Below are 23,281 nucleotides of genomic sequence, written 5' to 3'. Positions count from 1 at the left end.
AGATCTCATTCTTCTACTCTCATTTTAGTGTTCTTGTTACTCTAGTATTGTAGATCTTATATTTGGATCTTGTTTACTTTGATTTCTATTAATGCATTGAGGAATTTCATGTTTATTGGTGTTAATTGCTTGATTGTGGTTAATTGTTTGTAGTAGATAACCTTGATTTGAATTTTTTCTCAATTTCCCAATGTCTTTCATTATTGCTTACCAAGTGTTTGAGAAATTGTCAACTATAGTTATGGAGTAGCTTTTTACTCTTGGCTTAGAGGTTGGGTAATTGGAGACACTTGAATTATCAAAGTCTTTTGTTTATTGACAATTAGAAGTTGCTAGTTGATTTGAATGTCACTAAAGCTAGTATTTCCTTAGGATTTGACTAGGACTTATGGACTCAAATTGATTATCTCCACTTGACTTTCCTTCATAATTAGAGGTTAACTAAGTGGAGAAATGACTAATTCTTGTCACAATTGATGGAGGAAATGATGGTAGGAATTCCGATTCTCACCCCTAGTCAAGGCTTTTATATCGATTGATTATCATTTACTCTTGTTAGTCTAATTTCTTGGTTTACTTAGTCCAATAGTAAATCACTCATTGTCTTAATTTATGCTCATTTACTTTCCTTGTATTCAATTCCAAAAACACCAAGAGAACTCCTAACCAATGATGTGCATCTTAGGTTAACTCCTAGGGAGAACAACTCGGGATTTTAATCCCGGTTATTGATTTTGAATTGTGGTGACACATTTTCTAAGTTTGGTGCGGGATTGCTTGTTGGTTTAGACTATACTGATGACAGAATTTATTGATAAATTCTAGATTGACAAAATATCACACATCAGGGGCTCTGTAAAGCTCTACACTGAGAGGGAAGGCTGAATTACTCTGTGTTGTACAATGGTACCTCCTGTGTCAGAGGGAGACTGAGGGTTAGGGATCTTGAAAAACATACAGCTCTCCTCTTTCCACATCAATTATGACCTTAGCAGTGGCTAGGAAAGGCCTTCCAAGGATGATAGATTCATCTCTGTTCTCCCTAGTGTTTAGGATCACCAAATTTGCACGGATGTAAAGGTCTTGAACCTTCACTAGGACATCCTCCACCATGCCATACGCCTTTTTTAGGGACTTATCTGCCATCTCCAATGATTTTTCGGCACGCTGCACCACTAGAATTCCTAGCCTCTTCATTACAGATAGAGGCATGAGGTTAATGCTTGAGCCAAGGTCGCATAATGCCTTCTCAAAGGTGATAGTCCCTATAGTATAGGAAATCAGGAAGCTTCCAGGATCCGGGAGCTTCTGAGGGAGCTTCTTCTGGACCAAGGTACTGCATTCCTTTGTCAGCACCACAGTCTCATCTCCCTTTGAAGCTTCCAAACACATCACGGAAGGGTATCCTTCTCCAATGCTACTGCATGAGAGGAGTTGGCGTTCAGCTTACTAAGGATTGCCAGGAACCGAGCAATTTGCTCTTTCTTAGACTCCTCTTGCTCGTTTGAAGAAGAGTAGTCTTCAGGTTCCTCTCTCATCAAAGGGGCGTGCAAGGGGATTCTGTCAGTCTCCTCACGAGCTCTGATTTCCTTGAGCTCCTGGTGCGCATGTATGCAAACCCCACACTTTTCGTATAGCAGCAGTACCAGCAAGTGAACTAGGTCGTCCAAGTAATACTTGAGCGAGTCAGGGTCGATCCCATGAGGATTGTTGTAACACCCTACCACACAGAGCTTTACATCTAGGATGTAAAACTGAGGTGGCGAGGTGCTACGACCTCTAAAATAAAATATAAATATATATATATATAATAGTTGAAAGAATGTATTATACTAGGAGCCTTGAAGAATGGGTAAGAACAAAATCACAAAAATAAAAGTGCAACGCTTAGGAAAGAGATTACTTGCATACGAAGAAAACTAGAGTTCACAAACATATATATAAGAAGTAAGAGCAGAGGGCCGAGAATATAAAATAACAAGCTCCTGACTCAGCCTGCGAAGCTAAAGCTGGCCGGAGAATATTTACATACATATATATACTTAACCCAGAACCCAAAATCCATATATAATCAATCCTGATTCTCCATAAATCTCTAAGAGGTGCAAAATAATACAGGTATATATATGAGAAGAATCTATACACATATAGCAAAAGACCAAAAGTAAAACCCCAAAATGAATCCACTTCGCTGTAGAAGTTCCAGATGCCAACCGAGGTGACTCTCGACCTGCATATGAAAAACACAAATATCGTATGGGATGAGAAGCGGGGGTTCTTAGTGTGGTAAAGGTACCTGCATATATAAGATATAAGGTCTTGGGAATGCCAAAGGCAATCCTATAATGCCAGAGGCAATCCTATAACACCAACACTCTTATTATAAAACTTAAAAACTAAAGAAGAAGCCATAACTCAAAGTGGTTTTCTAAGGATTCCTAACTTAACCAAGTCTTAAGCCTAACAAAATCCCTAACTTCTCTGCCTTTCCTCCGTTCCTCCATCTCCGATGAAATTACAAAGGCAAACAAGTAGACAAAGGCAAACACAGGTAGAATACAAGTAATACAGATAGGAAATATAACAAATAGCATATTATAATCACTTAGGCAATCCCAATTAAAGCACAAACAAAAAATTCAAACAATATGCATATGATGCATGCCTGTCGTATGGCTGATGATATCATCTGTCGGTTATATAGCCAACCCGATACGTCCTAGTAGCTAACCATGGACTGAAACACCCATGCAGAGCAAGTGGGTTTGAGATACAACCCGCTGACTACTACCCGCTTAACCCAGAGTCAGTGGAATAACTACTACTGCGGCTACTACTCAGGTGGGTATTTGAAAGATCAACCTGGAGCGAGTGGAATAACCATTATTGTTGCTACTACTCTGGCATCACAATCTCAGACCTGGAGCAAGCGGGATGAACCACCATCCTTGCTACTACCCAAGTATCTCAAGCATTGACCTAGAGCAAGCGGGACGAACCACAATGCTTGCTACTGCCTAGGTATCTCAAACATATATCCATTCAATCTCAATTCATATTATCAATTATAACTCATCAATAACAATCTCATTTCGACTTCATTTATCATATTCATTCATTCATTCATTCATTCATTCATTATCAGTCATTAATTATCAATTTTATCATTATTCATAACATCATCATCCTTTTCGCACACTTCATTTTATCCAAAAATCCATCTACGAAAGATTACAAGCCTAATTCTTTCTCTCTAGACTCAAAACGGAAGTATCCTAGAAATCCAAACCCATTTGAAATAGTTAAATTGAATAAAATAAAAAAGAAATCCATTTTCTCTTTCAAAAATTGGTTTCAAGTTTGAAAATTCTGCAATAAGACAGCAAGCTACCCTGTTCTTAGAAAATTCACCAAACATCATATTTTCACTTGATATATCTGAAATTTTCCAAAAATGAAATAGACTTAGAGAGCTTTAAGTCAGTCAAATTTCCATAGAAAAATCATTTTTCTGGAAAGAGTTATACTGATTACAAGTTTGCTTTTAAAAACTAGTTTCGCTATCAAAACAGCTAAGAACTCTATTTTTAAAACTAGCACAACTTCTTCAAAACAATTTATGAAAGTACGAAATTTCTACACAAACAAGAAAATATTCCCAGAATCAATGTATTTTTGGTCCCACTCAAAATTATGGTCAGGATTCGGAGATATAAGCTTGGAAAGTTGCTAGTTTGATTATGCAACAGCAGAAAATCAGCTTTAAAGTAACAAACTTCAAAACTTTATATCTCCTAATCCAACCGTTAAACATTAACCAAATTTTGTAGGATTGATCTAAACATCCCAAGGATTAAAGAAAAATTAATTTCAATCAGTTGTGATGGTTAGATCGTTCCCAAAAAGCGTCCGAAGTTGCTGCCAGAAAATAGATTATGCAGAATTTTGCCAAACCTCACCTTCCAAAATATTTCATCTCCAACCCCCATTCAAACTTACCAAATCTTACTATAGTGGCTCAAAACCAAACTCAACTACACACATCATTCCTCAATACACTAATTTACCATCCCCGTCAAGTTTTCAATCCAACAACCCATGCTTAACACAACATCTTTGATATACATCATCATGATCATATCCAACAACACAAGTTCAATATAACAATATACATATTCATCAATACCTACAACATCATACACTTCAAATATCATCTTTCCACCATCATCAACTATATTCATGTCATAAAACCAATGAATTTATCATGCCTTAACAAATTAAACATACATTGTCAACTAAACTATCAATCCAATCCAACATTCTCAATCCAACTTATCGTAGGTCGTCTAGCCTAAATTTTCACAAGACATTACATATTAAATACGAGAAACATAAACCATACCTTGGCCAATTTCTCCCCAAAGCTCAAAACCACCAAAATTCAATCTTCAAGATTCCTAATAAACTCAATGATTCCAGCCACCAAGGGTTGTTCCAAGAGCTCCAATTTACCAACTCAAACTCCAAATTAACATAAATTCAATCTAATTCACACAATTCACTAAATTAGCACTAAGGTACACAAAACTAGAAAAACCACAAGGGTTTAAAGTTTTCATACCTCACCCATTGATGATTGGAGTATAATCCAACAATTATCCAATGTTAGATTATACCTAAACCACCAAAATCATCAAAATCACTCTATATACACACAAAAATGCGAACAGAAAGGGGAAAGGAAACTGGGTGCAAATCACAAATATTATTACCAATTTGTTTGAATAGAAATGAAGAGAACTCCGAGACAAATGTGTGGCCACAAACGGCTCGTCAATCGGAGCTCCGAATTGAAAGTTACAGAGGATTGAAGTTGGAACTGGAATATGAAATCCTCACCTCACAACTCTCTTCAATTCAACGTTGATGCCAAAATGAAAGGGAGGGAGGCTGAATTTTGGCTTTTAAGTATGGGTAATGTATGTGGGTTTGGGCCCATTTGGGCCCGGTCCACCCGGTTTAGCCCGTTTGGCCTAATTTTGGGTCAAATTATTTAAAATTAGTGTCAAAATTCTTATTTTAATTAGCTCTATTCAATTAAACTATAAAATTTAAATTTTCAATTTCTTTTATTAAAAACTAGTTTATTGAGTAATTATTCACTAATTTTGTGGGGTTTACATCCTACCCACCTAATTAAGAATTTTGTCCTCAAAATTCAAATTTAGTTACTTGAAAAGAGGTGTGGGTAGTCTTTCTGCATATCCGATTCGAGTTTCCAAGTGTATCCTTCGATTTCAACCTGATTCCAAGCAAACTTTATTATTGATACTACTCTTCTGCCTAGTTGCTTACACTGGTATTGTCAACCTCAACCAAAGTTACTCAATACGTCAACTCTCCTTTTCATTTAGATTAACTCAGACCATAAACTGTGGTTTACTACAGAGGCATACTGCCGGCGTGGTGGAGTGTGGATATGTCGTGCAGGTTCAAAAGATACAACGGAAAAAGCTGCTGGCTACCTCACCGGCCCATAATCTGTCTTAATACATTAAACGGTTTAATACACCTCGGTTTTAATTCCCTAGTTTTGATGGCTCACCGATTCTAGTTCGTTGAAGTAGCTTTTAAGAACGCGTATCTTCCTTCTTCAAACTAGCTAAGCCTTCTCCTTTCTTATTCGTATAACTTATCTGTTGGCTTTACACAGTTATAATCTCAACTCAAATTTGCTTAATCTTTCCTCATTATTTTCGGCTATCAGTTCAGAACCTAAGACGCTTGATTCCCTTGTTCAACATACTTCAACATTCTTATTAACTCTTTATCCCCTTATTGCGCTTCCCAAACTCTCAGCCTTACAATTCCTTGGAATTTGTAATCGATTCAGTCTGATAGCTCTAGCTGCTACCTCAAAACCCAACTTTAGATTATAATCTTACTTAACGGTTCCTTCTCCTTAATCATCCTCCAACAACACTCAGGGTCTTCTTAGTGAGGGCGCTTGTCACTACTTTACAATGTTGCCTCCACATGCATCTTAAACCCTTTGATAATACTTCGTAGTAATTTCAAATGGCTTATTAGGTTCAAGTATCACGAGTACTGGTACAGAGATTAATCTTCCTCTCAAGATTCGAAAGTTTTCTTTGCATTCAGGCATCCACACACACGGTGCATCCTAGCGTGCCAATGTAATTTCAAACAATACGATCGGCGAGAATTAAGGCCCCCAACCTTCAGCAAACTTCCAAGACTCAAGAATCATTTGTTTATACCAAAACAAGCTCAGGCTCACCCCTGGATGGCCAGATTCAAATATAAATATGTGCATGTAAAGGGGTTAGAATTTAGAGGATAAACCATTCGTTGTTCGAGGGAAAAAGGAATCCAAAACCAAATTCCATTGCAGGTTACACAAGGAAAGCAAGATCGCGACGTGAAGATTCACCGGTACTATCCCTCTCCTATACAGTCTACTACTATGGTCTTCCCATTCTACTAACAAAATGGGTGTTCTCCACAGGGTAGCCCTTGGTCGAATAGATTTTTCTTTCATTACTCCCTTCAACCAAGTCCTCAGATTAACACTAAGCTTGACACTTTCAATCTTGCATCCTCATCCCTGACGCAGGCTATAAATAAATACGGTGTTTCAAAATCACAAATTACAATTTAGGTTTTGGCTATCAATTTCGCAATTACCTCAATCCTGCTGATTCGATCATCCCCCATCTTGAGTCTTTCTTGCGGACAATTCCTGGATATGCGCCCTGGTAGACTACACATGTAACATACGCCAAAGCCAAAGTGGCACGGCCTGTCCATATGATAGCGACCACACTTCTGACATGTCAGCTCCTCCGAAGTATCCCTTGTTTGTTTCCCTCTTCGCTTGAATTCTTGGCCCATTGGTGCCAAATTCTGATTGTGGTCTCTTCAGTGGAATTCCTGGCTATCATTCCTTTCTATAGCAGCCTTCTTCAAACAATTTTCTGTGACTCTACTCTTGTTTACCAAGTCTGAGAAAACTCTGATCTCCATCAAACCTACTAAACTCAGTATATCACTCCGAAGTCCCCCTTCGTATTTGATGTATTTTCATTCCTCAAACTTGTTTATGTATTCGGCTACAGACATTTGACCCTGCTTCAGTTACAACAATTCAAGTTTCTTAGCCATCTTGACTGAATTGGGAAAGTACTTTTTGTAGAATTTCAACTGAAAGGCATTCCAAGGTATTACAACATTGTCTTGCTGCAGCAGGCGTCGTGTACCCTGCCACCAATACTGAGCTTCACCCATTAACTGATAAGTTGCAAACTCAACACGTTGACTTTTAGGAACTTGTTGTGCTTGTAATGCCCATTCTATTGCCTGAAACCAGTTATCTGCCTCTGTAAGGTTTGTTGTCCCTCTAAAAATGGGCGGGTTTATCTTCAGGAAGGTTGCTAAGGTCATTGGCCCATTTCCTCTATCATCACCATTCCCATTACCGGCTTGATTCCCCAATGCCGCAGCCGTAGCCTGCATAGGAGCAACCATGTTCTCCAGGGTAGTCATAAAGTTTGCAGGATTATTCTCAGCTGTCTCAGGTTATAAGTTACTAGCCCTATCTCTCCCTCGACCGCGACCGTGTTCACGAGTCGCCATTTGGTCCCTGTTCACACCAAACAAGTGATATCAAGGTGATCAGTCTCAATATCGCAAGTATAGTGCTTGAAAGTTCCAAATGCATGCTCATATATCAGTTAGATATCCTAATCAGCATGTATAGACACTCAGAGTATGCCCGGAAGCATAGTCAGTCCATCTTTCAGGCTTTATAGGAAAGAACTGCTCTGATACCATAATGTAACACCCTACCATATAGAGCTTTACACCTAGGATGTAAAACTGAGGTGGCGAGGTGCTACGACCTCCAAAATAAAATATAAATATATATAATAGTTCAAAGAATATACTATACTAGGAGCCTTGAAGAATAGGTAAGAACAAAATCGCAAAAATAAAAGCGCAACGCTTAGGAAAGAGATTACTTGTGTACGAAGAAAACTGGAGTACACAAACATATATATAAGAAGTAAGAGCAGAGGGCCAAGAATATAAAATAACAAGCTCCTGTCTCAGCTTGCGAAGCTAAAGCTAGCCGGAGAATATTTACATACATTTATATACTTAACCCAGAACTCAAAATACATATATAATCAATCCTGATTCTCCATAAATCTCTAAGAGGTGAAAAATAATACAAGTATATATATGAGGAGAATCTATACACATATAGCAAAAGACCAAAAATAAAACCCCAAAATGAATCCACTTCGCTGTAGAAGTTCCAGACCCCAACCAAGGTGCCTTGATGAAGGGAAATTTTGATGGTATAGAATTTCATAAATAAATTCTCGTTGTAAGTATAGTTTCTAAACTAGCAAACAATCCTCAATCAAAAATTTGGTTGTCACAAGTACAACCCCAAAAAAATAACCGAAGTATTTAAACCTTGGGTCACCTCTCAAGGAATTGCAGGGAAGTGTTCTTGTTATTGGTTATGGGACAAGTATATTTTGGAATTTTGAATAAAAGACAAGAAAAATAAATGGCAAGGAATTAAATGAAACTCAAATGGTAAAAAGGTCTTAGCAAGGGTTGATGGTTAAGGATCTTTATCCTTGTTACTAACCACAACATGATAATTGCAAGGACTAATCCCATTAAGTCATCCTTTAACAAGTAAAGGAAAGTAAAATGAGCTACATTAATCCTGATCCATAAGTCCTAGCCACCTCACTAATGAACTTAGTGGAAGCTAGAGTCAATGGACATCAATTATCAATCACTTGGACATTATTTACTCAAGTTCACCTAAGTTACCATCCCAAGCCAAGAACACAAAAATCTACTCTAAATCCTTCCAAGCATTTTGACAAACACTTGGAAGGCATAAAAGAAAGCAAGATAAAATTACAAGAAATGTAAATCTACAACTACCAATTGCAAGAAATTAACAACAACAAAGCAATTAGACAATAAAGGAAATCAAACATAAATTGCATTAAAGGAAAATAGAAGAAACAATAGTGCATCAACAACAAAGTAAACAAATACAAAGAGTAAAATACTAACTAGGAAAGCAAAGGTAAAGTAACAAGAAATTAAAAAGGAAAAGTAAATCAAAGCATAAGTTAAACCTAGATCTAAAGAAATCCTAATCTACATCTAACCTAATTCTAGAGAGAAGAGAGAGCTTCTCCCTCTAGAAACTAGCTAAACCATGGCAAAAACTCAACTATGTGCTTCCCCCCTTGACCCCTCTTGATTTCTGCATGAAACAGTCTTTGGAATCAGTTGGATTTGGGCCTGGGAAGCTCAGAAATTGCCCCCAGCGTTTTCACTTTAATAAGGTCACGTGCGAGCTACGACGTGTACGCATGCGTCACGCGTACGCGTCACTTGGCATTTTTACTTTCCACGAGTACGCGTCATGTCATGCATACGCATCACCAAGCGACTTCATATCCACATGTACGCGTCGATGTATGCACTCCCAATCCTTGATTTTTTATGAGTTCTCCACTTTGCATGCTTTTCTCTTCACTCCTTTGATCCATTCCTAGCCTTTTCAAACTAAATTCACTAACAAACATATCAAGGCATCTAGTGGAATCAAAGGTGAATTAAAACTAGCAAATTAAGGGCCTAAAAAGCATGTTTTCACTCTTAAGAACAAATTAGGAGAAAGTCATGAAACCATGCCATTTCATTGAATAAATGTGAGAAAAGTTGATAAAATCCCCTAAATTAAGCACAAAATGTACCATGAAATAGTGGTGCATCAAATCTCCCCACACTTAAACCAAGCATATCCTCATGCTAAATCAAGAAAGAGGTAAGGGGTTTTATCATTTATTCAATGCAAAGAAACTATATGCAACTATCTAAATGAATGCAACTACTTGGTCAAAATAAATCAACTTCCAAAAAAGCATATATGCACATGAGGGCTGAAGCAATAGCAATCAAATCAAACCCACAATTGAATTGAGTTATTAAAGGTTTTAAAAACTTACAAGAAAAGTGATGATCCTAGGTGAAAACAAGTAATTGAGTAATCGAACCCTCACCGGATGTGTATCCGCTCTAGTGACTCAAGTGTGTGGGGTTGATTCACTCAATTATCCTCTAATCATGCTTTCCAAGATTTGTTTTTCATCTAACAATAAAAAATTATTTCATGCATGCATACAAATATCATGAGGACTTTTCATAAGGTTTTAATAGGGCTAGGGTCAAGGTAGGATGCATATGGTCAAGTGAACTAGAAGTTTGAATCTTTGATTAACTTAAACTTCCCACCTAACCTATGACAACCTATACAATTTCAAATCTAACTTAACTACCCATTCTTCACTTTTGACACACTCATGCATTCTCTTTTTGATCACAACTCATATGCATTGATTATTACTGAACTTCTCCTTGGGGCATTTTGTCCCCTTTTTATTGCTTTTCTTTTTCTTTCTTTCTTTTTCTTTTCTTTTTTTTTCTTTTATTTTTCTCATTTTTTTCTTTTCAAACTAAAATATATATACAAGAGCATCAATGCATATGGTTTTACATTTAATTAACACATGAGTATGTACCCAATTCCCAATGTTTTCAATAAAAAACTCAAAATACACTTTTACCTCAACCAATGTCCCAAGTTTTCCCAAACTTGAATGATACATACACTCACTAGCCTAAGTTAATCAAAGATCCAAAATTAAGAACATTTTTTGTTTTTCGCTTTTAAGGCTTGTAATGTGCTAAATTAAAGAACAAAGTGGGTTAATTGTAGGCTCAAAATTGGCTAACAATGGAAGATAAAAGGTAAGGCTATTTGGGTAAGTGAGCTAAATGAAACAATGGCCTCAATCATATAAGTGCATGTATACACAAAATAATGGACATAAAGAATTAAACAAATCAAAGATTACTATCATAGAAAGAGAATAATACACACAAGAAGGAAAATAAGTGGTATATGATGTAACCACACATTTAGGCTCAAATCTCACATGCTTGTATTCTTAGCTCAAAAATCATGTTCCACAATATATAATTCAAGCAAGTTCAATGAAATTTTTTTTACTCAATTAAATTGGGGTACCCTACAAATAAATTCCTTGAAAAATTTCATTATTTTGACTAAGCTTATTATGTATATATGCAAAAATAAGAAAATGCAACTAAAAATCCTAAAAGACCTAAGAATGAAATGCAAAAGTGTTGGGATTAGAAATGTGTCACCCAAAATCGCCGATTGGGTCGGACGACCTCCCCACACTTAAAAGTTTACACCGTCCTCGATGCATTCAAAGATGAGCAAGGGGGTACGACGACTCTCCGAATTGCCACCTTCAGCTGGTGGATCAACTAGTGCTGTGTGTTCTTTCTCCCGCTTCCATTTTTTGCTTACGGTGACTTATCCTGAAAATAGAAGACAGGATAGTAAGAAAAGTAAATGCAAAAGTAAGGAAGCATAAATTGTTGGAATAAGGTAAAAACCACTAGAATTGAGTGAGTGAATTAGTGTGACATTTATCAAAATAGGTGTGTGGGTTCTAAATTACGCGCGGTTTAGAATACACACTAGCATAAAAAGTTATGTCACAAAAGAAGCAAGCACTGTGTAAGTAGACTTTAATGAACAAATGGTGTGTGAAACTTACACAACAAACAATGACACACTTTGAATTTAGGCTCACATCACCTAGTGGACATAAGAGGGAAACATGATTGCTATGCAATGTAGGAAAAAAGAACTAGAGGTGAAAAGTCAATCACATAGCAAGCATGGTCCATATATCTTGAGAATTTCAAGAGGGTGTCTGATAAACCACTATTTTATGATTTATCTTGTACTCAATTGAGTGGTTTTTATTAACTCTTTACCCACTTATTCAAACTATTTGCATGGTTTTATATTTCCTTCCTAATTATGTGTTTTGATTGAAAATATGCTTCTTTGATCTTATATTTGCTTATTATTAATCCTCTCTTATTACCATTAGATGCCTTGATATGTGTGTTAAGTGTTTTCAGATATTATAAGGCAGGAATGGCTTGGAGGATGGAAAGAAAGCATGCAAAAGTGGAAGGAATGCAAGAAGTTGGAGAAATTGCTAAGCTGTCCAACCTGACCTCTCTGCACTCAAACGGCTATAACTTTAGCTACAGAGGTCCAAACGACGCGGTTCTAGTTGCGTTGGAAAGCTAACGTCCGGGGTTTCGATTTGATATATAATATGATATAGTTCCCCTGACGCTAGGTGACGCGATCGCGTGATCCATGCGGCCGCATCGCAGTGACAGAAACCAGCGCATTTGAATTCGCAACCAGCGAGTTCTGGGCTATTTCTGACCCAGTTTACGGCCCAGAAAATACAGATTAGAGGCTATAAAGTGGGAGAATACATCCATTCATAAAGAGGCTCTCACATTCACAATTTTAGGAGTAGATGTAGTTTTTAGAGAGAGAGGTTCTCTCTTCTCTCTTAGGATTAGGATTTATGATTTCTCTTAGTTTTAGGAGTGACTCTCAATCCCAGGTTCTTTATTTTTATTTATTTTCTCAATTTAATTTATGAACTCTTCCATGTTACATATAATTTTCTTAATTAATGTTATTTGAGGTATTTCAGATTTAAGATTGATTTGCTCTGTTTAAGATTGCTTTCAATTTAATTTAGATATTTTTCTCCCTTTTGGCTTTGGTCAAGTGATTGGTAGTACTTGAGTTATCAAACTCAGCAAGTGATTGAAATGGGCAGATTTTGCTTTAGCTAGGATTGCTCTAACACTAGTTTCCCCACAGGAGTTGACTAGGACTTGAGAATCAAGTTAATCAGTCCACTTAACCTTCCTTTGTTTAATAAAGGCTGACCAAGTGGGATTAAAACCCAATTCTCTTCACACTTGATAAGGATAACTAGGATAGGAATTCCAGTTCTCATACCTTACCAAGAGTTTATTTTATAGTTATTTATTTATTTTTATTATCATTCAACATACCCCAGTTTACAAAACTCATAACCAATAATAAGAACATACTTCCATGCAATTCCTTGAGAAGACGACCCGAGGTTTGAATACTCGGTTATCAATTTCAAAGGGGTTTGTTACTTGTGACAACCAAAAACGTTTGTATGAAAGGGCTTTTGAAGGTTTAGAAACTATACTTGCAACGAGGATTTATCCGTAATTTTCTAGACTACGCAAAAGTTCTCTCATCAGTGTCCTGGTGCACGAAATTGTGATCCCCGGCAACGACGCCAAAAACTTGGTGCACGAAATTGCGATCTCTAAAACGGCTCCAACAACTTGGTACGCACGAATGTAATCTCAACTCTTTGTCACAACTCCGCACAACTAACCAGCAAGTGCACTGGGTCATCCAAGTAATAAACCTTACTTGAGTAAGGGTCGATCCCATGGAGATTGTCGGCTTGAAGCAAGCTATGGTCATCTTGTAAATCTCAGTCATACAGATTGAAATGGTTATGAGGTTTTGAGAATTAAACTATAATTAAAATATAAAATAAGATAAAAATACTTATGTAATTCATTGGTGAGAATTTCAGATAAGCGTATGGAGATGCTTGTTGCTTCTGAATCTCTGCTTTCCTACTGTCTTCATTCAATCATTCATACTCCTTTCCATGGCAAGCTTTATGTTGGGGGATCACCGTTGTCAATGGCTACCGTCCGTCCTCTCAGTGAAAATGGTCGAAATGTGCTGTCACCGCATGGCTAATCATCTGTCGGTTCTCGATCATGTTGGAATAGGATCCATTGATCCTTTTGCGTCTGTCACTACGCCTAACACTCGCGAGTTTGAAGCTCGTCACAGTCATCCCTTCCCAGATCCTACTCGGAATACCACAGACAAGGTTTAGACTTTCCGAATCTTAGGAATGGCCGCCAATAATTTTAGCCTATACCACGAAGACTCTGATCGTGAACCAAGAGGCTAAGAGATACACACTCAGGCTATTGCAGATAGAACGGAAGTAGTTGTCAAGCACGCGTTCATAGGTGAGAATGATGATGAGGGTCACGGATCATCACATTCATCAAGATGAAGTGCGAGTAAATATCTTGGAATAAGAATAAGCTTGAATTGAATAGAAAAACAACAGTACTTTGCATTAATTCATGAGGAACAGCAGAGCTCGACACCTTAATATATGGTGTGTAGAAACTCTACCGTTGAAAATATATAAGTGATGAACGTCCAGGCATGGCCGAATGGCCAGCCCCCTAAACGTGATCTCTAAACATAAAATTATTCAAAGACTAACCAGAGATATAAAATAAATCACTAAAAGTAGTTTTTATACTAAACTAGTAGCTAGGGTTACATATGATAAGTAAATGATGTAGAAATCCACTTCCGGGCCTAATTGGTGTGTGCTTGGGCTGAGCATTGAGCTTTCATGTGTAGAGACTCTTTTTGGAGTTAAACGCCAAGTTGTAGCCTATTTCTGGCGTTTAACTCTGATTTCCAACCTGTTTTTGGCGTTTAACTCTAGAATAGGGCAGGAAATTGGTGTTTGAACACCAATTTGCATCATCAAAACTTGGGCAAAGTATGGACTATTATATATTTCTGGAAAGCCTGGATGTCTACTTTCCAACGCAATTGAGAGCGCGCCAATTGGGTTTCGGTAGCTCCAGAAAATCTATTTCGAGTGCAGGGAGGTCAGAATCCAACAACATCTGCAGTCCTTCTTCAGCCTCTGAATCAGATTTTTGCTCAAGTCCCTCAATTTCAGCCAGAAATTACCCGAAATCACAGAAAAACACACAAACTCATAGTAAAGTCCAGAAATGTGATTTTTATTTAAAAACTAAAAAAAATATACTAAAAACTAACTAAATCATGCTAAAAACTACTTAAAAACAATGCCAAAAAGCGTATAAATTATCCGCTCATCACAACACCAAACTTAAATTGTTTCTTGTCCCAAGCAACTGAAAATCAAATAGGATAAAAAGAAGAGAATCTACTATAAATTCTAAAATATCAAATTAGATGAGCGGGACTAGTAGCTTTTTGCCTATGAACAGTTTTGGCATCTCACTTTATCCTTTGAAGTTCAGAATGATTGGCGTCTATAGGAACTCAGAATTTAGATAGTGTTATTGATTCTCCTAGTTCAGTATGTTGATTCTTGAACACAGCTACTTTATGAGTCTTGGCCGTGGCCCTAAGCACTTTGTTTTCCAGTATTACCACCGGATACATAAATGCCACAGACACATAACTGGGTGAACCTTTTCAGATTATGACTCAGCTTTGCTAAAGTCCCCAATTAGAGGTGTCCATGGTTCTTAAGCACACTCTTTTTTTACTTTGGACCTCGGCTTTAACCACTCAATCTCAAGCTTTTCACCTGACACCTTCACGCCACAAGCACATGGTTAGGGACAGCTTGGGTTAGCCGCTTAGGCCAGGATTTTATTCCTTTGGGCCCTCCTATCCACTGATGCTCAAAGCCTTGGATCCTTTTTACCCTTGTCTTTTAGTTTAAAGGGCTATTGGCTTTTTGCTCTTGCCTTTTGGTTTAAAGAGCTATTGGCTTTTTCTGCTTGCTTTTTCTTTCTCTTTCTCTTTTTTTTTCCTTTTATTTTTGCCATTTTTTTTCGCAAGCTTTGTCATTCACTGCTTTTTCTTGCTTCAAGAATCAATTTTATGATTTTTCAGATTATCAAATAACATTTCTCCTTTTTCATTATTCTTTCAAGAGCCAACAATTTTAACATTCATAAACAACAAATTCAAAAATATGCACTGTTCAAGCATTCATTCAGAAAACAAAAAGTATTGTCACCACATCAAAATAATTAAACTAATTTCAAGGATGAATTTGAAATCATGTACTTCTTGTTCTTTTGTGGTTAAAACATTTTTCATTTAAGAGAGGTGATGGATTCATAGGACACTCATAAGTTTAAGACATAGACACTAGACACTAATGATCATGTAATAAGACACAAACATAAATAAAAATAGAGCATAGAGAACGAAAACAAAAAAAAATTAATTAGACAAGGAGATTAAGGAATGGGTCCACCTTAGTGAGGGTGGCGTCTTCTTCCTCTTGAAGAACCAATGGTGTTCTTGAGCTCCTCTATGTCTCTTCCTTGCCTTTGTTGCTCCTCTTTCATAGCTCTTTGATCTTCTCTAATCTCATGGAGAATGATGGAGTGCTCTTGGTGCTCCATCCTTAGTTGTCCCATGTTGGAACTTAATTCTCCTAGGGAGGTGTTGATTTGCTCCCAATAGTTTTGTGGAGGAAAGTGCATCCCTTGAGGCATCTCAGGGATTTCATGATGAGGAATTTCCTCATGCTCTTGTTGAGGTCCATGAGTGGGCTCTCTTGTTTGCTCCATCCTTTTCTTAGTGATGGGCTTGTCCTCATCAATGAGGATGTCTTCATCCATGTCAATTCCAGCTGAATTACAGATGTGACAAATGAGGTGAGGAAAGGCTAACCTTGCCAAAATAGAGGACTTGTTAGCCACCTTGTAGAGTTCTTGAGGTATAATCTCATGAACTTCCACTTCCTCCCCAATCATGATACTCTGGATCATGATGGCCCGATCCACAGTTACTTCGGATCGGTTGCTAGTAGGAATGATAGAGCGTTGGATGAACTCCAACCATCCTTTAGCTACAGGCTTAAGGTCTGGTCTTCTCAATTGAACCGGCATGCCTCTTGAGTCAACTTTCCATTGAGCTCCTTCCATACATATGTCCATGAGGACTTGGTCTAACCTTTGATCAAAGTTGACCCTTCTAGTGTAGGGGCATGCATTTTCTTGCATCATTGGCAAGTTGAACACCAACCTTACATTTTTCGGACTGAAATCTAAGTATTTTCCCGGAACCATTGTAAGCCAATTCTTTGGATTCAGGTTCATACTTTGATCACGGTTCCTAGTGATCCATGCGTTTGCATAGAACTCTTGAACTTATTAAGATTCTGACTTGTCGAAAAGGATTGGAGAGAACTTCCCATCCTCTTCTTCTAATCTATTGTCGGATCTCCGGATACTCGCCCTTTTTTAGCTTAAAAGGGACCTCAGGAATCACCTTTTTCTTGGCCACAACTTCATAGAAGTGGTCTTGATGGACCTTTGAGATGAATCTCTCCATCTTCCATGACTTAGAGGTGGAAGCAATTGCCTTCCCTTTCCTATTTCTTGAGGTTTCCCTGGCCTTAGGTGCTATAAATGGTTATGGAAAAATAAAAAGCAACGCTTTTACCACACCAAACTTAAAATGTTTGCTCGTCCTCGAGCAAAAGAAGAAGGAAATAGTAAAAGAAGAAGAAAATGGAGGAGATAGAGGGGAAGAGTGTATTCGGCCAGGGGGGAAGAAGTGTTTGTAATGTGTAAAAATGAGGTAGTGTTGAGGGGTTTATATAGGGGTGTGGGAAGGGTTAGGTTTCGTGTATTAGGGTTGGATTTGGGAGGGAAATGATTTTTGAATTTGAAGGTAGGTGGGGTTTTTGGGGAAGAGTGGATGGATGTGAGTGGTGAAGAGTATTTGGGGAAGAAGTATAGAGGTGATTGGTGAAGGGTATTTGGGGAAGAGTGTTATGAAAGGGTGTGAAGAGGAGAGAAGAAGAGGTGGGGTAGGTGGGGATCCTGTGGAGTCCACAGATCCTGAGGGGTCAAGGACTTAACATCCCTGCTCCATTTAGGTGTGCAAAATGCCCTTAGAATGCACTTCTGGCGTTAAACGCCAGGTTGCTGCTTGTTTCTGGTGTTTAACGGCAGCTTTTCTCCCATTTCTGGCGTTAAACGCCAAGTAGATGTTCTGTTCTAGCGTTAAATGCCAATTTGGTGCTTGTTTTTGGCGTTTAACGCCAGCTTGATGCTTCTTTCTGGCGTTAAATGCCAGTCTGCTGCTTCTTACTGGCGTTTAAACGCCAGTAAGCTCTTCCTCCAGGGTGAGCTATTTTTCATTCTGTTTTTTATTTTTCAGTTGTTTTTATGACTTCACATGATCATCAACCTAAAGAAAACATAAAATAGCAATGGAAAATAAATAGATATAATTAAATAACATTGGGTTGCCTCCCAATAAGCGCTTCTTTAATGTCAATAGCTTGACAGTGAGCTCTCATGGAGCCTCACAGATAATCAGAGCAATGTTGGGGCCTCTCAACACCAAACTTAGAGTTTGGTTGTGGCCTCCCAACACCAAACTTAGAGTTTGAATGTGGGGGTTCTGTTTGACTCTGTACTGAGAGAAGCTTTTCATGCTTCCTCTCCATGGTTACAGAAGGAGAACCTTGAGTTTTGAATACAAGGTAGTCCTCATTCAATTGAAGGACCAACTCTCCTCTGTCAACATCAATCACTGCTTTTGCTGTGGCTAGGAAGGGTCTGCCAATGATGATGGATTCATCCTCATCCTTCCCAGTGTCTAGGATTATGAAATCAGCAGGGATGTAAAGGCCATCAACCTTTACTAGCACGTCCTCTACTAGTCCATAAGCCTGTTTCATTTATTTGTCTGCCATCTCTAGTGAGATTCTTGTAGCTTGTACCTCAAAGATTCCCAATTTCTCCATTACAGAGAGTGGCATGAGGTTTATCCCTGATCCCAGGTTACACAGAGCCTTTTCAAAGGTCATGGTGCCTATGGTACAAGGTATGAAGAATTTTCCGGGATCCGATTTCTTCTTAGGTAATGTCTACCTCAGTAATGCACTCAGTTCATTTGTGAACAAGGAGGGTTCATCCTCCCAAGTCTCAGTACCAAATAACTTGACATTCAGCTTCATGATTGCTCCTAGATATTTAGCAACTTGCTCTTCAGTGATGTCTTCATCCTTTTTAAAGGAAAAATATTCATCAGAGCTCATAAATGGCAGAAGGAAGTTTAGTGGAATCTCTATGGTCTCAATATGAGCCTCAGATTCCTTTGGTTCCTCAAAGGGAAACTCCTTTCTGTCCAGAGGACGTCCCATGAGGCTTTCCTCACTGAGACTCACGTCCTCCTCACTCTCTCCAAGTTCGGCCATGTTGGTCATGGTTATGGCCTTGCACTCTCTCTTGGGGGTTTTTTCTCTATTACTTGGGAGAGTACTGGGAGGAGTTTCAGTAATCTTCTTACTCATCTGACCCACATGTGCCTCCAAATTTCTAATGGAGGACCTTGTTTTATTCATGAAACTTAGTGTAGTCTTGGATAGATCAGAGACTATGGTTGCCAGGCCAGAATGGCTCTGTTCAGAATTCTCTGTCTGTTGTTGAGAAGATGATGGAAAAGGCTTGCTATTGCTAAACCTATTTCTTCCACCATTATTATTATTGAAGCCTTGATTAGGCTTCTATTGATCCTTCCATGAGAAATTTGGATGATTTCTCCATGAAGGATTATAGTTGTTTCCATAGGGTTCTCCCATGTAATTCACCTCTGCTATTGCAGGGTTTTCAGGATCATAGGCTTCTTCTTCAGAAGATGCTTCTTTAGTACTGTTGGATGCAGCTTGTAATCCATTCAGACTTTGAGAAATCATTTTGACTTGCTGAGTCAATATTTTGTTCTAAGCCAGTATGGCATTCAGAGTATCAATTTCAAGAACTCCCTTTTTCTGAGGCGTCCCATTGTTCACAGGATTCCTCTCAGAGGTGTACATGAACTGGTTATTTGCAACCATTTCAATGAGTTCCTGAGCTTCTGCAGGGGTTTTCACGTGAAGAGATCCTCCTGCAGAATGGTCCAATGATATTTTTGACAACTCAGACAGACCATCATAGAATATACTTATGATGCTCCATTCTGGAAGCATGTCAGTAGGACACCTTTTGATCAATTGCTTGTATCTTTCCCAAGCTTCATAGAGGGATTCTCCTTCCTTCTGTCTGAAGGTTTGGATTTTCACTCTAAGCTTTCTCATCTTTTGAGGTGGAAAGAATTTAGCCAGGAAAGCACTGACCAGCTTATTCCAAGAGTTCAGGGTATCCTTAGGTTGTGAATCCAACCATGTTCTAGCTTTGTCTCTTACAGCAAAAGGGAAAAGCATAAGCCTGTAAACCTCGGGATCAACTCCATTGGTCTTGACAGTGTCACAGATTTGCAGGAATTCAACTAAAAACTAATGAGGATCTTCCATTGGAAGTCCATGAAACTTGCAATTCTGCTGCATTAGAGAAACTAATTGAGGCTTAAGCTCAAAGTTGTTTGCTCCAATTGCAGGAAGTAAGATGCTTCTTCCATAGAAGTTAGAAGAGGGTGCAATAAAGTCACCAAGCATCTTCCTTGTATCTCCACCATTGTTATTAGGCTCGGCCATGTCTCCTTCTTTTTCGAAAATTTCTGTCAGGTTCTCTCCAGAGAGTTGTGCTTTAGCTTCCCTTAGCTTCCTCTTCAGAGTCCTTTCAGGTTCAGGATCTGCTTCAACAAGAATATTCTTATCCTTGTTCCTGCTCATATGAAAAAGAAGAGAACAGATAAGAAAATATGGAATCCTCTATGTCACAGTATAGAGATTCCTTATGTGAGTATAAGAAGAGAATAATAGAAGAAGAAGAAGAGAAAAATTCGAACACAGAGAAGAAGATGGGGTTCGAATTTGGGAGGGAGAGAAGTGTTAGTAGATAAATAAATAGAAGGAGATGTGAGAGGGGGAGAGAATTCAAATTTAATTTAAAATAAAAGGAAAATATTTTTCTTTTTATTTCAAATATTACTTAGAATTCGAAAATTATAAAGAGAAATAAAATTAAAATTAAAATTTGAAACAATTGTTTAATTAAAAAGAATTTTGAAGAAAAATGAGGAGTTTCGAAAATTAGAGAGAGAAAATTAGTTAGATAGTTTTGAAAAAGATAAGAAATAGCAAAACAAACAAAAAGTCAAGTGGTTAATTGAAAAAGATTTGAAAATGAATTTTGAAAAGATAAGAAGTTAGAAAAGATTTTGAAATTGATTTTGAAAATGATATGATTGAAAATCATTTTGAAAAAGATTTGAATTGGAAATTAAAAATATTTTATTTTGAAATTAAAGTTGATTACTTGACTAACAAGAAACTAAAAGATATTATTCTAAAATTTAAAGATTGATCCTTTCTTAATAAGCAAGTAACAACTTGAAATTTTTAAATCAAAATATTAAATGCTAGCAAAGAATTCGAAAATATGAAACAAAATAAGAAAAAGATTTTTGAAAATCAATTTGAAATTTTCGAAAATATGAAAGAAAAAATGAAAAAGATTTGATTTTTGAAATATATTTGAAAAGATAGAATTTTTAAATTGAAAATTTGACTTGATTCATAAGAAACAATTAAATTTTAAAACTTTATAACTAAATCAATTCAAATTTTCGAAATTTATGAGAAGAATAAAGGAAATATATTTTTTTATTTTTGAATTTTTAAGAAGAGAGAGAAAAACAACAAAAAGACTCAAAATATGAAAATTATGAATCAAAACACACAATGCATGCAAGAACACTTTGAATGTCAAGATGAACACCAAGAACACTTTGAAGATCATGATGAACATCAAGAACATATTTTTGAAAATTTATAAGAAAAGACACACATGCAAGACATCAAACTTAGAAATTTTCAATGTTTAGACACTAACAAATTGAAAATGCATATGAAAACAAGAAAAGACACAAAACATGAAAATGCAAAGATCAAACAAAGAAAATCATCAAGAACAACTTGAAGATTATGAAGGACACATGCATGAATTTTCGAAATTTTTTTTTGGAAATTAAAAAGATGCAATTGACACCAAACATAAAAATTGACACTAGACTCAAACAAGAAACACAAAATTATTTTTTTGGTTTTATGATTTTATTAAATTTTTTTGTATTTTTCGAAAATTGTTTGGAAAAAGAAAAATAAGGATTTCAAAATTTTTAATGAGAATTTCAGGAATCATGCAATGTTAATCTAAAGCTCCGGTCCAGGAATTAGACGTGGCTTACTAGCCAGCCAAGCTTTCAGTGAAAACTTCGGTCCAAAACACTAGACATGGCCAATGGCCAGCCAAGCTTTAGCATACAAATCAGGCATACAACAGCTGAATTGATGAGAATAAAAAAGCTCTTGTGATGATGAGTTGAAACCTCAGTCCAAAAGATTAGACATGGCTTCACAGCCAGCCAGACTTCAATAGATCATCATGAAACTCTAGAATTCATTCTTAAAAATTCTGAAGCCATAGAATAATTTATTTATTTATTTTTTTTAATTTTTTGAAAATAAAAAGAATAAAAACAAAAACTTAAAATTAAAGTAAAATTACCTAATCTGAGCAACAAAATAAACCGTCAGTTGTCCAAATTCGAACAATCCCCGGTAACGGCACCAAAAACTTGGTGCACAAAATTGTGATCCCGGAAACGGCACCAAAATCTTGGTGCACGAAATTGCGATCTCTAAAACGGCCCAACAACTTGGTATGCATGAATGTAATCTCAACTCTTTGTCACAACTCCGTACAACTAACCAGCAAGTGCACTGGGTCGTCCAAGTAATAAACCTTTCGTGAGTAAGGGTCGATCCCACGGAGATCGTCGGCTTGAAGCAAGCTATGGTCATCTTGTAAATCTCAGTCAGGAAGATTCAAATGGTTATGAGGTTTTGAGCATTAAACTATAATTAAAATATAAAATAAGATAGAAATACTTATGTAATTCATTGGTGAGGATTTCAGATAAGCGTACGGAGATGCTTGTTGCTTCTAAATCTCTGCTTTCCTACTATCTTCATTCAATCATTCATACTCCTTTCCATGGCAAGCTTTATGTTGGGGGATCACCATTGTCAATGGCTACTGTCCGTCCTCTCAGTGAAAATGGTCCAAATGCGCTGTCACCGCACGGCTAATCATCTGTCGGTTCTCGATCATGTTGGAATAGGATCCATTGATCCTTTTTCGCCTGTCACTACGCCCAACACTCGCGAGTTTGAAGCTCGTCACAGTCATCCCTTTCCAAATCCTACTCGGAATACCACAGACAAGGTTTAAACTTTCTGAATCTCAGGAATGGCTGCCAATAATTCTAGCCTATACCACGAAGACTCTGATCGTGAACCAGGAGGCTAAGAGATACACACTCAGGCTATTGCAGATAGAATGGAAGTGGTTGTCAGGCACGCGTTCATAGGTGAGAATGATGATGAGTGTCACAGATCATCACATTCATCAGGTTGAAGTGCGAGTGATTATCTTGGAATAAGAATAA

General features: G+C 37.3%; 1 protein-coding gene and 1 non-coding gene across 2 annotated transcripts; one reads left to right on the top strand and one right to left on the bottom strand.

Annotated features, from left to right (window-relative positions):
* Nucleotides 1–837: 837 nt before the first annotated feature.
* On the bottom strand, nt 838–1,392 carry LOC148544866 (uncharacterized). Its single transcript, XM_088499003.1, has 2 exons — nt 959–1,392; nt 838–913 (listed from the first exon to the last, which is right to left on the bottom strand). Exons 1-2 carry the CDS (start codon nt 1,390–1,392, stop codon nt 838–840), a joined length of 510 nt encoding a protein of 169 aa, XP_088355129.1.
* Nucleotides 1,393–19,853: 18,461 nt separating this feature from the next.
* Nucleotides 19,854–19,961, top strand: LOC148544865 (small nucleolar RNA R71). The gene has a single exon (XR_015900847.1). It is a non-coding gene; the product is annotated as a small nucleolar RNA R71 (small nucleolar RNA).
* Nucleotides 19,962–23,281: the final 3,320 nt, after the last annotated feature.

This window comes from Arachis ipaensis, chromosome B9, assembly GCF_059453495.1.
Source record: "Arachis ipaensis isolate K30076 ecotype BB chromosome B9, ASM5945349v1, whole genome shotgun sequence".
Lineage (NCBI taxonomy): Eukaryota > Viridiplantae > Streptophyta > Magnoliopsida > Fabales > Fabaceae > Arachis > Arachis ipaensis.
The sequence above is the reverse complement of the archived record's forward strand: the minus strand, read 5'-3'. Positions and strand labels throughout refer to the sequence as shown.

Bases quoted from the DNA above. Each gene is read 5' to 3' on its own strand.
- LOC148544866 (XM_088499003.1), bottom strand. From the start codon at position 1,392: ATGTGTTTGGAAGCTTCAAAGGGAGATGAGACTGTGGTGCTGACAAAG. The intron at 914-958 runs GTATGTTTTTCA...CCTCTGACACAG, and splicing joins GATGTGGAAAGAGGAGAGCT to GAGGTACCATTGTACAACAC.